Source organism: Nematocida ausubeli, assembly GCF_000738915.1.
Source record: "Nematocida ausubeli strain ERTm6 chromosome Unknown supercont2.4, whole genome shotgun sequence".
NCBI classification, from domain to species: Eukaryota; Fungi; Microsporidia; genus Nematocida; species Nematocida ausubeli.
The window spans coordinates 174,957-194,283 of NW_026515637.1; the positions used below are offsets into that span (position 1 = coordinate 174,957).

The 19,327-nt window shown below is 36.4% G+C and overlaps 11 protein-coding genes across 11 annotated transcripts; 5 read left to right on the forward strand and 6 right to left on the reverse strand.

Annotated features, from left to right (window-relative positions):
• Positions 1–32: 32 nt before the first annotated feature.
• On the forward strand, positions 33–1,763 carry NESG_01648 (uncharacterized protein; the record flags this gene model as incomplete). The annotated part of the gene is made up of 1 exon (XM_053049274.1): positions 33–1,763. One exon carries the CDS (start codon positions 33–35, stop codon positions 1,761–1,763), a length of 1,731 nt encoding a protein of 576 aa, XP_052904224.1.
• A 466-nt stretch (positions 1,764–2,229) lies between these two features.
• Positions 2,230–4,314, reverse strand: NESG_01649 (uncharacterized protein; the record flags this gene model as incomplete). Its single annotated transcript, XM_053049275.1, has 1 exon — positions 2,230–4,314. One exon carries the CDS (start codon positions 4,312–4,314, stop codon positions 2,230–2,232), a length of 2,085 nt encoding a protein of 694 aa, XP_052904225.1.
• Positions 4,315–5,677: 1,363 nt separating this feature from the next.
• Positions 5,678–6,958, forward strand: NESG_01650 (uncharacterized protein; the record flags this gene model as incomplete). The annotated part of the gene is made up of 1 exon (XM_053049276.1): positions 5,678–6,958. The coding sequence occupies one exon, from the start codon at positions 5,678–5,680 to the stop codon at positions 6,956–6,958; it is 1,281 nt and encodes a 426-aa protein (XP_052904226.1).
• A 776-nt stretch (positions 6,959–7,734) lies between these two features.
• Positions 7,735–8,985, reverse strand: NESG_01651 (uncharacterized protein; the record flags this gene model as incomplete). Its single annotated transcript, XM_053049277.1, has 1 exon — positions 7,735–8,985. The coding sequence occupies one exon, from the start codon at positions 8,983–8,985 to the stop codon at positions 7,735–7,737; it is 1,251 nt and encodes a 416-aa protein (XP_052904227.1).
• Positions 8,986–9,100: 115 nt separating this feature from the next.
• Positions 9,101–9,931, reverse strand: NESG_01652 (uncharacterized protein; the record flags this gene model as incomplete). The annotated part of the gene is made up of 1 exon (XM_053049278.1): positions 9,101–9,931. The coding sequence occupies one exon, from the start codon at positions 9,929–9,931 to the stop codon at positions 9,101–9,103; it is 831 nt and encodes a 276-aa protein (XP_052904228.1).
• A 29-nt stretch (positions 9,932–9,960) lies between these two features.
• On the forward strand, positions 9,961–10,551 carry NESG_01653 (uncharacterized protein; the record flags this gene model as incomplete). The annotated part of the gene is made up of 1 exon (XM_053049279.1): positions 9,961–10,551. One exon carries the CDS (start codon positions 9,961–9,963, stop codon positions 10,549–10,551), a length of 591 nt encoding a protein of 196 aa, XP_052904229.1.
• A 934-nt stretch (positions 10,552–11,485) lies between these two features.
• Positions 11,486–12,913, reverse strand: NESG_01654 (uncharacterized protein; the record flags this gene model as incomplete). Its single annotated transcript, XM_053049280.1, has 1 exon — positions 11,486–12,913. The coding sequence occupies one exon, from the start codon at positions 12,911–12,913 to the stop codon at positions 11,486–11,488; it is 1,428 nt and encodes a 475-aa protein (XP_052904230.1).
• A 925-nt stretch (positions 12,914–13,838) lies between these two features.
• On the reverse strand, positions 13,839–14,747 carry NESG_01655 (uncharacterized protein; the record flags this gene model as incomplete). The annotated part of the gene is made up of 1 exon (XM_053049281.1): positions 13,839–14,747. The coding sequence occupies one exon, from the start codon at positions 14,745–14,747 to the stop codon at positions 13,839–13,841; it is 909 nt and encodes a 302-aa protein (XP_052904231.1).
• An 81-nt stretch (positions 14,748–14,828) lies between these two features.
• NESG_01656 (uncharacterized protein) lies at positions 14,829–15,887 on the forward strand (the record flags this gene model as incomplete). The annotated part of the gene is made up of 1 exon (XM_053049282.1): positions 14,829–15,887. One exon carries the CDS (start codon positions 14,829–14,831, stop codon positions 15,885–15,887), a length of 1,059 nt encoding a protein of 352 aa, XP_052904232.1.
• Positions 15,888–16,833: 946 nt separating this feature from the next.
• On the forward strand, positions 16,834–18,225 carry NESG_01657 (uncharacterized protein; the record flags this gene model as incomplete). The annotated part of the gene is made up of 1 exon (XM_053049283.1): positions 16,834–18,225. The coding sequence occupies one exon, from the start codon at positions 16,834–16,836 to the stop codon at positions 18,223–18,225; it is 1,392 nt and encodes a 463-aa protein (XP_052904233.1).
• A 686-nt stretch (positions 18,226–18,911) lies between these two features.
• NESG_01658 (uncharacterized protein) lies at positions 18,912–19,316 on the reverse strand (the record flags this gene model as incomplete). The annotated part of the gene is made up of 1 exon (XM_053049284.1): positions 18,912–19,316. One exon carries the CDS (start codon positions 19,314–19,316, stop codon positions 18,912–18,914), a length of 405 nt encoding a protein of 134 aa, XP_052904234.1.
• Between the last annotated feature and the right edge of the window lie 11 nt (positions 19,317–19,327).

Consider the following 19,327-nt stretch of genomic DNA (forward strand, 5'->3'; position numbering starts at 1 on the left):
AAATTGAGTTTGAGAGAATAATAAGGAGTACTATGGAAGAGAAACATATTAGCACCGGCCTTATTAAAAAGACAGTGAAGGAGCTCTTAGAGATTGTAGAACAAGCAGACAAGTTTCCAAAAGAAAGCCTTTGTATTCAGAGGTTTTTTATGGAGCATAGAAATAAAATATTCGATTTGGGAAAGCTAGTGGCCGTTCAGGCAGGAATGCAGCCAGACTCACTGGAGGCAATAAAGTTTGGAAAGCTTCTGGTGTTTAACTATATATGCAGTAATGTTGTAAGCATTCAATTTCTGCATCAGATACTAAGCGATGAGGCGTTCAAAGTGCATGTCTTTAGAAGCCAAATCTGCAACTTTGTGAAAGAGCTAATGGAGTATGCAAAGAAAGACAAGAGTGACTTCTTAGCCTGCATGAAAAGGGAAAAGACAGTTTTAAAACAGTTGAAAAACTCAGAAAAGGCTGCAAAGAATGATCCTGAGTGGACCAAAGAGATAGAGGATCTTGAAAAAAGAATAAGAAACATATCTATACTTATCAAGGACAAGTCGCCAAATAAGACGAAAGAGAAGGTAGTGCCAGAGAAGCAGCCACGTAGGAAATCACAGTTCTTGGAAAGCCTTGAAATACTCACACACTTTACATGCTTTTGCGGGTTTAAAAGGCATAGAAGGCCATCAAAGTATGCTATTCTAAGGGAGCTCACTATAAATATGATTGAAACAGAAAGAGTCAGCTACATTTCTGTAATGCCCTTTCTGTGCATGGACCGGCAGAAGATAAATATTGAGATGTGCTCTCCCAATAGAGTAGATTCAGATATGGCCAAAGCCGTAGAGAAGTATATAAAGTATATCCTGGTGCAGTTCTCAAAATACGTTGAAAATGACACTGTGCTTCTAATTAAAAAAGCAAACAGAGACTATAAAAAGACAGGGTGCTACAACAAAGAGAGACTGCGTGATATATTCTTAAGAATTTCTCCCATAAGAAAGGAGTCAATTCTTAAGGCAGTCAATTCAATCACTGACTCCTTTTTCTACATAAATATTATCCGGGTCATATATCTTCTAATCCATGATTTCGCCCAGAGTTATTTGCATAGACAGAAGGAAGTAGAAAAAAAAGACATTCCTACAATCCTTCTTAGTGAAAACAAAATATACCACAGAGCACTAATACAGAAATACTACAAAAACAATACAAGTAAAGAGAGTATGAGTGGTCATATGGTCAAGATGCCAGCAAAAAAGATCCATAGATTGGATGTGCTTTTGCAAGAGTCTCCGGAAATATTCAATCTGAGAAACAGAAAGTCATTTGACAACAAGTTTTATCTGGCTAGGGCTATTTCAGATGGAATATTCACTGAAAGTGGTGCCCTATCCGGATACTTCAGAAAATACCATGCTCTACGGGTGTCCATTCTGCAGTCTGTTTTGTCTATTCTCACAAGAAGAATAGCAGAGGCTGTCCGAAAGGAAATCTATGCAAAAGGAGAGAGCACCAGAGACGAAAAGTGCCTTTCAAGGGAAGGAACAAAACAGATACACTCTATAGTAAAAAGAAGAATACTAAGCACTTTAAACATTCTTGCAATTCGTTTCTTGAAAACGAAAAGCATCAAACCCCGTACGTTCATATACAATATCTCTCCATCCGAGTTTGAAAAGAGAGGTCTTTTTGGGCACTACAATGAACTGTGTATGTTTCTTCTTCTGGCCGTGCCTATATTTGCATACTCTGCAAATATTCTGCAGTAGCTGAGCTGCACTTAATAAACTAGAATTTCACACCTATACTTATTTAAAGCAATTTCTGAATTTCTGGCAGAAGTCAGAGTTTTTTCTCATTCACAGTAGCAGTCTTCTTTTTAAATATGATATAACCCGAATACCTTGGATATAATTGCTTGTTACTCTGCTAAACTGTAATATTCAATCATGCACTGTACTTTTTCTTATAGATTTGAGATTATTCAATGGCAGAAGCATATGAGATTCAGTCATAATCATAAATACACCCACCCAAGGACAAGCCACTAGAATATTTAATGTAGGTTCATGGCATGGATATGAAGTACTACGCAGAGACTGAAAATATAAATATAAATAGCCCGATATAACCCGAATGAAGTGAATGGTGTATACTGCATGAAATTTATTAGTAGCTTCAATAAATCCAGACGGAACTACACAGGTGCACACCTTCAGGTGCATAGTATGCAGTCTAGGCCGTATTGTATAGCTTCTGAATTTGTTTGTTATACAGTGATACAATCTTCTTTCTTATCTTCTTGCCTGAGGGCGTCAGAAGGCCATTTTCAATTGTAAACAGAGAGTCAGTAAAGATAAACTTTTTTGGAAGTTCTATTTTGATTAGTTCCTCCGCATGTACAAGTCTCTCTCCCTCCTTTGCAATTGACAGAGAAACACTCTTCTCCATCTCCTTAGAGGCACTGCTTATCACACATATTCCAATCACATAGTCACACGAGCTGTCTCCTACAATTGTAATATCCTCAAGACCTTTTATCTTTGCAGCTAGTATAAGGTTTTCAATCTTCTCTGGTATGATGTATTCCCCTTGCGATAACTTAAAGATTTCTTTGCTTCTTCCAATGATCTTCAGATTTCCTTCTTTTGTGATTTCACCTATATCACCTGTCCTAATCCACTTATTTCCATCTGTGTTGTATATTGCACTCTCTGGTCCATCAACTCTGCTTCCATGCGGGTAGTAGAAGCAGTCTCGAGTCAGCTTTTTCTGGTTGTAGTATCCATAGAAGACGGAATGACCCTGCATAAGTATTTCCCCTTGGTTCTTCTCTGCAAATGCATTGGCTTCTGGGCGAGACACTAGCTTGACTCTGTTGCAAGGGAAAGGTACTCCAATAACACCCTTTTCCACAGTAAAAATGTCCGTTGTGATATTTCCTGCTGCAGTCTCTGTTTGTCCATAGCCTTCAAACATAGGACAGTTAAAGATGGCTTCAAAGAAAAGTGCAGTCTCTGGTAACAAAGGTGCTGATCCTGAAAGCATGCACAGGATACTTCCTCCAAAGGTCTCTCGGATTGTCTTAAAGATGGTTTTCCCAAATACTCCCCGAATAACCCTGTTCTTGCACAGCATGCACACCAGGAGTGCATATTTAAAGATAAAGTTTGCAATTACTCCCTTCTCCTTGGCCTTCATCTCAATTGCTGCCTTTACTGAGTTGAATACCCTTGGAACTCCAACAAAGTAGTGTGGCTTTGAGATGCTAAAATCCTTCTGCAGCTGCTTAGGATTCCCTCTATAGTAGATTATTTCGCATTTGCTAAGCAGAAGTGCAGACTCTACAATTCTTTCGAACACATGTGCTAGTGGAAGGAAAGAGAGATATCTCCTTTTTGCCTTAATATCAAAGAAAATTCCTCTTTTTGACAGGAGAATGAATGCTCCTATCACACTGATGAAATTCTTATGCATAAGCATTGCTCCTTTTGGTGCCCCTGTTGTCCCACTTGTGTAGCAGATTGTTGCAATTGTCTCTGGCTTTGGGGAGCAAAAAAGCTTTTTCATTTCCTCATACTTCTCTGCATTTCGAGTGAATTTCTTGAATTTCCCAGAGGGTCTCTCTCCTGTCTCTGCTGTCTCAGCGACCTTTTCACTGGAAGAACTTACTTTTTTGCATCGATCCACAATGTCCCAGAAGTAATACAGATCCACACCAAATGTGCTGAGTGTTTGCACTGTGGCATCAGATATCTCAGAGTCCATGAGCACAAAAATCTTTGGTAGACTAAGCTCTGCTTTATTTTCACTGTGCAGGCTGGTGGCTATCTTTTCTGCATTTTTTTCTGAAATGAACAAAATCCCCATCTGCGTCTCATTTAATATATGCTTGATTGCACTCCACCCAAAGGATGCATATATTGGGCAATTTATTCCACTGTAGAAGTAGGTTGCTTGCTCTGTTATAATCCACTCTGGCCTGTTCTCTGAGCATATCCCAATGATTGGTTTTTTTTCTTTTGGCATCTCCGAGTGAGCCAGAATGAACTGTGCCACTTCCTCTGCATACATGTGTGTCTCTTTGTATGTTATGTATTCAATCTTTTCCTTTTCGTTTATTCTCCCAAGAAAGTTTAAGTCTCCATGGCTATGTGCGATATCATGAAGTGCCTGAAATAGTGTTTTGCAGCTCTCTGCACTATCTATCAATCTACCACCATTCTCCTTTACCACATAAGAGTGAGTGTATACCACTGATTCCTCCTCTATCTCAGTATTTTCTGACTCCTTTATCATCCGAAAGTGTTGTGCAGCCATAAAGTATAGAAATAAAAATAATTAATATTCTGATTCTATTTAAGCACACCACAGTGCCTGAAGGAATTAGACTATGCCAGTCCAGTCAAACAAGTGACAAAGCAGTTGAAAAAATCACAAAGAAATATACAAAGACAAGTGCACATAAGTGCTCAGAATGAATGGATGTACAAAAATGCACAGTTTATATAAATAAGTGTTCATGAAGAGAGACATTGCCAGATACTTCATGCTTTGTAGTGTGAATAGTAGTTTAGTCTAGAGTATATTAGTATATTTATATCTGTTAGAAGGTTCTTCTTGTAATATTCGCATTTATATGGAATCTTGCTATTTTTATACAAGCACATTCTGTGCCAGAAAAGCACACTTCCAGAAAGAATTCTTCTGATATTCATTCTTTTGATTTCCACTTAGAAGTCTACTCATTGAGATTATTATAGCTGGATTCTCTTTCAATTGAACACTAATAATATGCCTTAAATCTATTCAATAATGGATATTTTTGGTGTTTAAGTCTAAATTTGTGAAGAGACTGCAGTGCATCCCTGGTGTATTATGCATAAAAGTAAGTATTTCATCTTCTTATGATAGAATTTGAACATACTATAAAGGCCTAATATGAAGAGAATTTACAGTAAATAGAAGCACTTTGACAAACAAGATATGGATATACTAAGACCTCATATTCTAGATATATTTCTATCTTGTTTGCCTTTATTAAGGAATCTTTAGAGATATCTAGAATTCGACTGTAATTTATTTCATAGACAGCTTTCATTCTTTTGTTTTGCACTCTGCTGTCTTGTATGAAAAAAGATGGAAATATTGAAGGACTGTCTTATATATGGATATACGTATGAGTATATGTATGAATATACTATGTCATATGGTGGTTATTACAGGGCAAATAGTAAGTTTCACCATGGAAATGGTCTCTAGACTAGATAAAAGTAGTCCTGTAATAGAGGAATCTTTATGTACATATACAAATTGTAACAAGAGGCATTTATATAATATAGACTACCACTTGCTCTATTTCCATCAATATTATTGCAAATGAATCTATTAAAGTATTCTATCTATTTATGTATAATAGAAGTATATCTGTACTAAGAATTTCTCTGAAAAAATGAAGGGTTTCATTTTGCTTTAAAATACCATGTAATTCGTAGAGATAAACAAGAAGAAAAGTTTAAACCAGAAGATTCTCTTGGAATTGGCTTATATTTACCAGGCTGCTAGCCAATCTTAAGCCACTAGCAGATATGCCTTAAAAATAACGCCTGTTAGGACAGAAATTGTTTCATAATCCACAAATCACATACCGCCCCAGATTAAAAGCCTTTCTGAGAGTATGGGCATGGAAAGAAATCACAGAGTCGTAGTAGGAATCCGAGTAAAACCACCCAGCACTGTAGATGCACAGTGCCCGCATGCAGACGAAGTATTCTCCCACCACACCAACAAGGAGATATACGATAAGTTCATTAAGGTGCACACCAGCAGAATATCGTTCTCTACTATATTCACATACGGAAGAACAGGCAGTGGGAAAACATACACGATGTTTGGGGATGAAAATATGCCTGGAATTGCAGAACTAATTCTAATGGAGACTCTAAGCACGCATGGTATTCTGTCAGTCAAGTGCATTGAGATATACAACGAGGTGGCAACTGATCTATTCACAGGCGAGCCAATAAGAATAGTGCAGGAAGCAAATGCAACACGCATTATAAGTAAGACACAAGTAACAATTAAAACAGAAGCAGATGTCTCTGTGCTGCTGAAGACAATCATCAAGAAAAGAAAGACATCAGAGACAGAGCACAATGCAGCAAGCAGCAGAAGTCACACAGTAATTGAGGTTAATGCAATAAATCTGGCTCTAAATCTAGTAGACCTAGCAGGAAACGAGAAGATTGCAGAGGATCTGGAGCGAAGGAAGGAGGGTCTTATGATAAACAAGAGTCTTCTCACTCTGGGCAAGGTAATAGACCAGCTGCACACTGAAACCATACATGTTTCCTACAGAGAGTCAAAATTAACCAGAATACTGCAGAATACACTAAGCTATGGGACAATAATATGCATGTGCACAGTGATAGATCTCTCAGATCAACTAACAATTAAATTTGCAGAGCGTTTGAAAAGAATCAAAACATCAGAAAGACCGATTGTTAAATCAAAAGATGAGATAATCAATGACTTAAACCAGAAAATAGCATATTTAACTGAGCAGCTGCATAAGATGGCACAGGAACAGAAAGATGCCAATACAATGGTAAGTGACAGTCCTGCAGTAATTCAAGCAGAAAATATTCAAAAAGAAGATCCAGTGCAAAGTGAGAAGACAGAGGTACTCCATGCAACAGCAGAGGATGTGATTGAAGACATGAGCAAAACAGGCAAGAATGCGCAATATAGTAATTTATACGAAATGATATATAAATACCTTAGGGTTGGTGCAGAGCAAGAGATGGCAAATACACTCACTCCGCAGGAAATGGATGCAGTGCACATACGGGTAACAAAACAGAAAAAGGGCATGCTAGATGGAACTCCATTTCGCAGTATTTTTAAAATGTCTAGAACTGAAATGCGCTCTGCAAAGGACCCTACTAAATCTTCTGAGAAATAGTTCAAAGTTAATTCGTATGGCTGTACTCCAGACTTCTAAAGAATTCTCTTTGGTTTCTCTTTGGCTTCTGTGATTTTTAGTCTACTAAATAATTCAGTTTCCCAGAGGATTAGTCATATGATGGTCTCTTGCAGAAGTAATTCATTAATGTAGTAGGAATAAAGTGTTCAGCTTAATTAATTCATTTTATTTTCTCTGAAGCCTATTATATCTTAGATATACTAGATAAAATTCTTAATATTATTTCTGTAGCCTGCAGCAATTGAGGCGTACAAGCAGATAGAGAGTAAAGACTTATTTATGTGGGAATAACAGTTATCCCAGGTCTTTGGTAAGATATTTGCTCAAGTATGGGAGTATTTATTTCATTAAATTCTTTCTTGCTGCTGCACTTAGAATAGGTCATCCTAGTGCTAGTTTTATCTTACTGCAGTAATAGCAGAAGACAAGAATTATTTAATACTAAGAGACAGTCAAAGCACATATTCTATTCCGGCAGGCACAGAAGAGTGAAAGTGAAATTGCACAGAAAAATGAAATTTAACTGTCATATGCACAGAAGAGTGAAGGGAATAAGAGTGTTTTATTCCACGTATGATGCACTTCCCATGATTTATTCCACGTATGATGCACTTCCCATGATTTATGCATTGTATGATGCACTTCCAATTATAATAAGGCTTTAATTAGTCTTCATACCCTAAACCATCTGGTCTTCCTACAGGAAATTCCGGCCAGGCCTCTCTGTGTATGGCATCTATTCGGGATATTTCTGGTTAGATCTTCTTTGTGGTAGATCTCTTCACGAATACATCAGGTGCCAAGATAGAGTAGTCTCCATCAGTCATGGAGTCATTTGCAATTCCGCAGGATTCTATGAACTCTTTTGTTCCTTTGATTTCTCTGCTGCTAAATATGTTGTCATGCATGCCTTTATTCTCTACAATGTGGTCTGTATCTTCTGTTTTAGTGATAGACAAATTTCCTATCTCCTCTGATATGTTTAACAGATCAGCATTCTCCTCGTCTGGGTAGCTAATGGCCTCTTGAGATTGTTTCTTGATGCAGACGGGTGTACCAATTGACAGGCCCTGCCTCTTCTTGATGATTGGTGTTTTCTTTGGGGTCCACTCTTTCTTCAGACCTTCTTCCACCTCCTTCTTGTGCATCTCCAGTCTCTGCCCTATCCTCTCAAGAGAATATCCTGGCTGTAACGGTTTTTTAATATTTTCAGGTGCAAATATTGTACTAGCAAATGACCTAATTGGTCCTCGTACAACCACATTAGCACCAGATGACTTAAGAACAACCACACTTGGCTTTGGTGATCCTTCTACAGTAGAGAGAATGCTTGCAGGCATGGTGGTCTCCATCTCTGACAGTGTGCCATTTCTCTGTGGCAGTGTCTTCTCTGGTGCTTTATTCGTTAGGTCTACAATTGTCTTTCTGTCCATCTCTGATATTCTGCTGAGTCCTTCCTTGGCACGGGCACGTATCTCTGGGTTTACGTCTTCAACAAGAAGCTCCATTATCTCGACTAGTTCTTTAATTCTTTCTCTCTCAACCCCATGGATTGCCATCTCCAGGAGACCCTGCCTGACTGTCTTACTGTGCGTATTTATTCTTATACGAAGGTGCTTTGCAATGGTCTGCAGTGATGACTGCTTTGCAATAGTAGCTGCTGTGCTTATGGCTCTCATGAAAATGACTTTATTTGTTCTTGAGAGTGCCCCAAGGAGTGATGGAAGTATCTGAGGTAGACTGTCTTTTAGTTCATTTCCAAGTATCTCAAACAGATTGCTTAGTGCTTTGCATCCTGACCCACTCAGTTTGCTTCTGTTACTTTGGATACCAATGCATATCAAAGGCATCAACTCTGCAAGAATTCTGGCATCTTCTGGTGTCTTTGCTTCACATATTCTCTCCAGTACTAAATCTATCTTATTCCAGTTGTTTTCTGTTTCCTTCTCCCTTTGCAGTAAGGTTCCTCTTTTGACTGCCTCTGCTGTGCTAAGTAGAGTCTTCATCCAATTAAAAAAATATTTCGCACGAACGATTTACTACAAAACTTTTATTAAATACATCTAGGCCATAACCACACATTTCAAGCAAAGCAGTAAACCACTGTGTCTGGTCTTCATTTCACTGTTTACCAATCTTTTGGAGTAATTTTGGGGCATATTTTCGAATGTTATATTTAGAGAGCACTTTTGGTGAGAGCCCTACATCGCACAGAATTGAATTCCCAGTGAACTCTAAAGGATCTCGCACTGGAACCCCAAAGAATATCACTTCTTTATTTGGGATCTCAATATTTTTATAGTCTCCCAAGAAGATCACCCTCTCTGCACCCTTGACCATTTCCTCTTTTACGTCTGTATCTGCAATTATGACAATTGGCTGATCTCTTCGCTTATTAGAGACCATCCCATTATTAGCTTCATAATAGAACAGTTCCTTTGCAATTCTTTGCGTCTTTGAGGATGGAATAATTGTTACTTCTGTCCCGTACAGTAGTGATATTCTTCCTAAAACAACTGCAATCTCAGAGAATATACCAGACCCTGTGTATATAACGAACTTTTTATCCATGAATTTGAAAATATTCACAAATAGGTGCAGTACCCCTCTTGCACCTGAGTATACAATCTCGCCTCTTGATGGACCAAATAGAGTATCTGACAGCTCTATTATTCTACTATATATTTCTGTTGATACGTGCGTGACAGGCACTAATTTCTTTGTTTCTTCCTTTGGTTTTGTCTTTTCCTTCTCTTGTTCTCTTTGTATTATCTCGCTATCATCATCAGCAAGTATTTCTACTTCATCAATCTCAGAAAGTTCTATTTCCTTGAGGTTCCCAGATACTTCTACTACCATTTTGTTCATTTCAGGTGATATTTGGTGCAGTCTTCCTATGTGCGTTGTCTTGTTCGTTTTTATTATAAGGCATGCTCCTATATATTCTTCCATGGAGTATAAAAAAATTAGTCAATTTAAATATGGATAATAATAGATTACCGCAAGAGACATTAGAAAGAGTGACAGAAGAGACAGATAACTTAATGGCGAATTATAACAAGTACGTAGAGCAGCTTAAAGAGTCATATACAAATGCACAGAAAGAAAGGAAGGAGTTTCTTTCTTCTGGAATTGAGTTTACAAAGCACATAGAGAGTGAAGAAACAGAAGAAAAGATACTTACTGTATACGAGTCATATAAGAAGCTTCTGGATGACAGAACTTCTTTGTCAAAAAATTTCTTGTCTGAAATTAATTCTTTGCTCTCACTGGTTGACCAGCAGCTTCTTCTGCTAGAGTCTTCCTATGAGCCAAAATTTGGAATTCAGACACAGAACCCAAGAATTTTCAAGACGAACAAAAATAATCCGAAAAGACTGAGAAACCCAGAGGATGCAGATGGACCGCAAATGAATGGAAAATATTGCATATGCAATGGACCTGCATATGGAGACATGATTGCCTGTGATGCATTCCACATAGAAATTCCTTGGTTTCACATGGAGTGCATGGGACTATTTAGTGCACCCAGGGGTAACTGGCTTTGTCCAAACTGCAGGCCTTCAGAGTAGCTGTATATAGGAGAGCACTAAGCACAAAGGAGAACACTGCACAGCCAGCACAAAGAGACGCCTGGCAGGCAGTGAGGTTTAATAAATCCTATGCTTCTCAGTGTGAAAGTGCAGCAGCAAATGCAGAAGTATTAAAGAGAAGTGAATGATTCGGGTTATATTCGGGTTATACGGGGTTCGGGTTATACAGTGTACTTGTCTTTCTTCTGGTACAGTAGCCTGAATATTATTAATTCTAGATGGCTGCGTATCTTCTCATATTATGATAAAAATAACTGTTCTAGTGTTTATTTTCCTGCTGCTTTGCTTCTGTCTTTGAATGCATTGCAGTCTTTTATATTTTGTTTATTGCACAGGGGCCTGTAATACGGTTATTTTCAGGTAATTCAGTGAATTATTCATATTTCTATTGCTGTACTAGGCATACTGGTTATATTGACGTGCCCAAAGGGGGGGGCAATGAGCTAGTCTAGAGATAGTAGTATTTTAGACTCTAATAGGGGTAGTTGTCAAGTGAGTTTTATTGTTGTAATCCTGCAGTTGGCAACTGTGACCTTTTGTATATTTGATAATTGTACTTCTTCCTGTTGACATGTTCTGCGTTTTCTTGAATTGTATTGTTCTTACTATCTTCCTATGTTATAGTCAGTCTCTGATATACGAGGAATCCTTTGGAAAGTGAAATTATCATTAATGGACTCTTGTGGCTTCAGAATAATTAAAATGAGATTTTAACCCCAGTTATAATGGTATACTATGAATAACCAAGAGTGGTTCAAACTGTATTTTAGACAGGTTAAGTGCATTTTAGACAGGTTAATTTAAAGTATGAAGTTGCAATCCATCTTAGATCTTTATTTATGTGCCTACTAAAGAGGGTTTTACCGTTCTATTCTATTATAGAATATCTTTATATAACTGTATTATATTTTACTTAATTATATATCTTGTATACGTAAGAACTGGCAGCACCCTGTAGAGAAGCCTCTTCTGAGAATTTAAATTCAACAGAAACCTCAGTGGTGCTGGATTTGCAAAGAGCCTTCAGAATTTCAGTGATGTACCTGGTGACATTCGAATTAAATTCTTCTGTTTTACACCCAGACCCAGTCAAACCAAAGATATAATTTGTGCTCTTTCTGGGATTACTTTCCATACTCTTGTATATGACACCAGCTAAAAGACCTGCGCATATTTTATATTTACGGTCCTTTGCCTTAGAGATAGCATCAGTAATAAACCGATACATTTTCTTCTGGAAATGGTACCCTAGACCAATATAATCAAATACGTCAGCTATTTGTTCAATCAGATCATTAGGCTGTAATTTACCATTCTTTAACCAGAACCCAGCATCTCTAACTGAATTTGCATGATCATCACCTGCTACTCTAGTAAGTTCCTCCATGAATTGAATATTTATATACTGCTCAAAGTATAAACCACCCACCATCTTCTCCAGCATATAAGAATCTACCTCTAAAGGATTACTTTCATTAATCTTTATATCTGCATCATTCATTATGCTTTTCACTTGTGAGAACTTAAATCCACCACATTCCGTGTTGTAAATGGCTTTGACCTTTTTCCCATTCATATTTTCACTCTTCCGAATATTATCCAGGTATGAGCAATTCATGCCTGTTCCTAAGACAAATCCACCAATTGCATCTTCATGGGTTTGACAGGCCCAGATACCCAGTGCTGTTGTATCATTTGCAATTGTGCTAAATCTGACATACCTGTTAGTGAGCTTATTAAGCTCATCTAAGGGCATTTCTGGGCTGTTATCTGTGACAGCCTTCACCCAGTTGAATTGCTTGGTGAATTTGGTGACTTTAAAACCATCCCCGCATTTCTCCAGGGGGTACGAGAATGTTAGTGCACCCCTCATAGGGGCACCTCCAGTTCTTTGTGCCTTCTGGTAGTCATTAATGAATTCTATTATCTTCTCAGACATAAATTCATATATGGTTCTATCAGCTATTTCCTCCTTGGTCTTTGGTATATCGTACTTAACAGTCTGTTTAGTGACTTTTTCAGTGTGTCCTGTCTCGCTGGCTACTGTGTATATATCTAATTTTAGGCTTGTCCCACCTAAATCAGCACATAATACTTCCAGCTGAACTTCTTCTTCTGCCTCCATTGCATCCATTGCACAGGCAGAAAATGGCCGTACTAAGAACCGTGACTGCACTAATGATGACTTCTCATCATCCATGCATTCATCTAAATGATCTTTGAACTCTTGTGCTAATAGTACAGGCCAGTCATTCTCGTTTAAATCCTCTTGTATGCAGCTGCATAAGTTTCCCATTCTTACCCCATATAATATTAGAGCTAAAATAACAAAGGTTCTCATTGGCTTATAAAAAAACTTTAATTTAATATAGAAAATATACAAGAATCAAAGACTGGTATTTATTTTGTAAACAAAGTTATTTCTTATAGATTGATTTAATACTAGTATATACCTAATTATATCTATTTATTAGATGCAGTCTGTCCCTCTTCTGTTATTTATTTTTTACCCCTGCATATTATACAAGAAATTCTCTGAAAATTCCCAAAGACAAGAATTTAATTATTACTGAAGCAAGAATAATTCAATAGATATATTTTGATTTAAATGCAATATGAATCGTATTTATGATTTTCTATAAGATTGCACTTCTACCTTGTGCTGGATAATTAAAATATAATGAAGGTTTATTTTGGATAAAAAATAAGTGTCAAACTTAAAATTTAAATATAAATGATATCTGGACACAAATAAAAAAGTGTCAAAAAATATTAGATAAAGGACTAAACTAATTTACTTGTTGAAATAATAGACTTAGTCAGACTAGACTGGATATAACCCGAATTATTACTGTCTATTTATAGGTCTACTTCAAATAATATTATATCTGGGGAATGGGCCTGTAGTAGTCACCAAGTGAGTCTTTCATGATATTTTATGAAGATAATTGATTATTCATTCTTTAGTGAATGAATGAATAAATGGATAAGAGTCTAATCCAGACTAACTAGAACATAAACAAGTAAATATCCTGGCAATATACTATCTCATAGTCAAAATACTCTGAATACAATGGTTATCATCAATGTACATTTATGGCTTGGAATAGAAATACTCTGAAGGGTAATGAAGTCAATATATCACATGGAAATATAAAGAACAAATAAGTAGAGAATATACTGATGGATATATTAATATAATAGTAGGACTAAGTCTATAATATGCCTTGAACTATTACATTTATTTATTTTTCGTACACAATAGACTAACTCCATATATGCTCATTGCACATGCTCTTAAGCATATCTCTTTCTTTAAATCTGCTGAAAATTGACTCTTCAATCTCCTCAGTCTGACTATGCATATATAGAGGGGTTAAGTGTGCAACAACTCTCTCAATATCTTTTTCTTTGATGAAGTGATGCAAGCTCTCTTCAATCTTATAGAATATGTTCATAACCCGGTCTGGATGCACTTGCAGAAGCACCCTGACCATCCAGTGACTCTGCACTTTTTTCATTTGGACAAACCTACTGACTGCATCTTCATTTATAACTAAGTCAGTTCTTTCAAAGTACTCCAAAAGAGTACTTTCTGCTGACTCGTATTGCATGCACTTCATAATACTACATATATTTAGAATTTCAGCAGGTGGTAGACTGCCTACTTTAACTGCAATATTCAGAAGAGCCAGGGAAAGACTCTTCTCCTGTGGTGAAAAAGAAGTACCAGTGCACATGTACTCTAACTTCCTTAGTAGCTCTGTAATATCATATGGCTTCAGGTCAGCATATTTTCTCTTTAATAAGGCACTTATCTTCTGGGCTGATTTTAAGTCAAGAGTTGTGAATTTCAAGATATCTTGACTCCACTTATTATAAGGCGTACAAGGCGTATTAAAGTCAGTGTAAATTGTACTATTTATCTCCCGGGTTTCTCTCTCATTTTGTCCTGCCCTAAGTAGAAGTATATCATAGACAGTGTGCATAAGCAATGGATTTTCTTTTGCAATGGATTCTAGTCTTTCAGAGCCTATTAGCTCTAGTGTCTCAGCTATTTCACTTTGTGTGATAAAGGGCACTCTGCTTAGTACTTCTATAATCATGGTGTCAGTAGAAGTTTCACTAAGAGATGTTTTTTTCTTCTGGACGCATTCTTCATATTCTGTGGTCATATAAAAAAATAATTTGATTGGTGCTTTATCTCTGGATATCTTTGTGACGAATTTAAATGAAGAATTTTGTCTACCCCTGTAATGAGTGAAGTAATAGTGGTCTTTACAAATATGAAAGACAAGGAGTTTAGTACTCCCCCAATGCAAATATCTGATGACTTCACAGATGCTCAAATGGAGCAGTTTCTGAATACGTACCTGCAGCAGAACAAATCTTATGCATTCTTCTACAATGGAGAACAGATAGAAGAAATGCCAAAATGTGAGAAAGAAGAGACAATAACAATTGAGTTCATTGCAGTGACAAAGATCCTATCTGAGACTGCAAAGATAGATGTTGATAGCTCAATAACCTCAATCTCCATAAGAAGGCATCCTGACCTGCACATGGACACAGTCATTCTATGTACTACCACAGGGGAAACAAAGGAGTATTCACTTGGGCCTGGGACAGAACTCATAAAGGAGTTTAACTCATTTAAGCCAATTAGGGCAGTAACCTCAACAGAAGAAGGGGTTTATGTTCTGACCACGACAAATAAAGTCGTTGACATTGGGAAGGGTGAGATTGTTTTTGAAGCAGACCAGCCCATTAGAACAATTGGAAACTGCAGGAATTATTTGGCAATTGGGCTGGCCTCAAATGAAATTGTCATTCTAGCAGACAACAAGGAGACAGCCCGGTTCAAAACAAGTGGGGAAATTGGAAGAACTATTTTTAGAGTAATAGAGGATGAAGTTGTTTTGGTGCTGGCTATTGTGGAAGGGGCCATTGAGGTCTACAAAGGGGAAGACTGGGCTAAAACAACATTTAATTTACCGACCCCAATCACTGCAGCAGGATATGAAGATGGAAAGGTCTATGCAGGTGGGCTAGGGGGTGCAATATACATATGCAGTCTGTCATCTATGGAGAAGCAGTACCAATCAGACGTTACATTTATTTCTAGAATTGAATGCGGGACAGTCTTCTTTGGATATTCCTGCAAGAATAGCATTATGCTTAGAGACAAAGAAACGTACATGGGAACACATAAGATAGATCTTAGAACACCTGTGGCTGATATGAAGATATCAGGAAAGAGACTTTTTGTGGCAGAAGGAAACAGTCTAAAGATATTTAACATATTTGACGAATAAATGATTAAACTTACTTAATAAGCTATCTGCTGCAGTAACTTACATCTACGCATTTGAATTTATTATGAGAAAGTCCTTCAGTATACCAGATTCCTTTGTCTTCTGTAAATCTGCTTGTCTGAGTGATCAATATATGTGTTTATTTTAGTCTATCAATTTAAGTATATGCTATTACACTATAATGGTATTTATCTGGGTTTATATGAATATACAAGATATCTCTCTTCTTGGTCTTATTTATACAGAAGAATAATTAGGTATATATCGATATGATTATAGAACAATTTCTAGAAATAATGTGTATCAATGTGATAAAAAACAAACCTAGAAGTGAAGGGAAGAAAATAAATAATGATGAATGAGAAATAAATATAAATATTTGAGAGAAAGAAAAATACTGTTAAGAATTCTTATGGAATAATTTGTTTATAAATATGGAGGTTAGTCTATACTAGTATTCTATTAAATATAATTGCCTTTTTCATCTTCACTTGCTTTTATTCCTGTATTTCAATCTGACCTGAATGAGCTTATGTCCATCTTAATGATAGGTTCTATTTAGGCCAGCATAAATTAAAACGTAGCAAAAGCAGTCTAAAATATGTTTATAGAACCAAATATAAAAGAAACTAAATAGAACACGAGTATATATGTGGTAGAGTCTAGGTATCCGTATGGTTTAGATTATATTTATTTGAGTTAAATGAAATACTGCACTAAAGCGGGTTTGATCAATTGTTTATAAGTTTAGGGTATTGTGGTAAAATTGAGCCAATTTAAGCATAAAAACATTTGGTTTTTGACAGGTGCCAATAAGATTGCAAATGCACTATGCCATGGGGATAAACAAGATTTATGCATTGATTTCTTCAGGTAATAGTATATTAAGCATGATAATTGAATATTTCAATACTTTATATTGCATTCATTTTTTAACAAATTTATAATGAATTTAGATACAGGAGAAAGGAACAACAGAACAGATCCCAAAGACTCAGAACATCTTCATAATGCTACAACGGAAAAACCAGAGAATATATACTCAAAAACCTTCTCTGCTTTTAACTCAGCAAAAAACAAGATATTTTCAAGTGAATCTTCTATTACGTATACACTACTAGACGCAGAGAGTCTAAATTCGACAAAAAATAATAGTGAAGAGAAAGTGCATATTTTAGCACAAGATAACCCAAAGGCATTGCATCCCCGTGTTACAATATATTTTAATGTGGAAGATGCAACCGAAGCAGTTAAAAGGATATTTCCACAGAAATGGACATATGTCTCTATGTCTCTCTCTAAGATTGAAACCCCAAACCTAGATACTCTCTTTCAAATTCTAAACGAAAATATTAGTATAACAATACATAACTCAAACGAAGAAGATAAACAAGTACTTCTTGATATTTCCACTGCTGTAATAAGGTTCCTACTGGAGAAAAAGTGGAAATGTACTCCTGCTGTTACAACGGATCAAGTTTGTCCTCGTTGTCCTGAACTTGGCTACTTTATTTCCTTTGGGTACGAAGATGTATTTAAGGGAAAAAGTATAGGGAAAGTAATTACTGGTGCAGAGAAAAGAATCAATGAGCTGGTTGAATTTGCCACTAAAAATAACCTGAACATGACAAAGCACCTTAATACCTCGCGTGTCTGCATCAATGAAAGCATATTCTTGGACTATTACCGGCCAAATATAAAACTTCTAAATTACCTCAGAATGAACGTTTTTGCAGAAAATGAAAAGACGTTTTCTACAGAAGATCTCTTTATAAAAGCACCAGATGGTGAGTACCATCTGAACCATGGAGTGAATCTTCTGGTAAAACATGCAAATATGTACTTTTCTGGTTATAAAAATCATGAAGATCTGGAGACATTATCTCTAACATTCCAGGAACAAGCTGCAATGGTGCATGTCTATGACCATAGAACCAAAATAACTAATATTCTTAAGGCATTTCATCAAATTGCATCTAAAAAGAAATTAATATGCGTGCCTACCTTTGAGTCTATTCTAGCAAGCAACACTAAGTTTAGTATTGCCTCTCTGATAGACTTAGATAAGTTTAGCATCAATCTTGATAAAATAGGTGAAAAAGCAGCTAATGTAATGAAAGACGCTGATTTCACAGCATTGCAGAGGGACTACCTTAATAATAAGATTTTTCAATATATAGACACTGTTTTAGCAGTTAGCTCAAATAAGAAAAGTATAAATATTCGCAAGAATAAATATATCTCTAAGATTGGGGGTATTGCAATGGGTGTAGGGCTTGTTTTCTTTACAGCCATGAAAATGAATGGGCTAAATTCCATTAAAACCGCTAATAACTAGAATAATTTCTGGTTTTTAACTATTCAAAATGTATTACGCTCTTGTTAGGAATTTTCTTATGGTAGAGAGCCTGTAAGAGAGCACTTAAATGCCTTTATATTGATATATGCACTGGTTTGAATAAACCTTTGTTACGTACATCTTTCCTGTTTCTGTGACTTTTTCCTTTTTCTTGTTTTCTGAGTATTTTCAAAGCCTTCACTAACTGAAATATAAAATCAAGATATATCAGTACAAAATATAATATAATATGAAGAGTTATATATTTATTTTACCATATTGAAAATAAGAAAATATCCTGCAAGTATACGCCAGTGCAAGCCTATTAAACAGTCATTATATAGGCTCTAAGACAGGTATGCACAATAACCCGAATATTCTCCAAGAATGTTCATATCCATATACGCACTAGAGATGTACCTAAGAAATCTGAAGACAAAACCAGATGTGAAAAGACCTTTAGGCACCTTATAATTCAGTGCACAGCAGAGACAGAATACCAAGTCATATTGGGCTAGAAGAATTGCAGTAATATTAATATATCAGAAGACTCTGCTTAATATTTTGTCTGGTTCCTTGCCATCCAGCAAAAGATTAAAGATTCGGGTTATATTGCACTTGTAACTGCTCTAATTTATACAAAAGAAGCAGAGATGCACACTAGTCCCATACTAAGTCCATACAAATTATTTTGTTGGCTTCTGTCTTCGTACTTTCACAAAGTCTATAATACATTTCTTATGTATGCTGTAAAGAGAACTCCAGTCTTCTACAACAGAAAAATCAGCCTGAGGCTTTTCAAAGTTTATAGTGACTGTGTCCATGGCCCTGGAGATCAGCTTCTTCTGCATCTCTAACTTTGAATATACGGTTTTAAACTTAGCCATTCCTTGCGACTGTTTAACATACTTCAGAAAAAAGACCAAGCTATACATTCTTAGAACAGACTCATCTATATACGGGAACACTGCCATTTGTTCTGCTATGTATTTCTTGTATATCTCTTCTAAGTCTTCTTGTACATCTACCCCAACTGTCTCTAATACAGCGACATATTCCTTGTACAACTCTGCATTGTACTCGTAGCCCATCTGTAGTATAA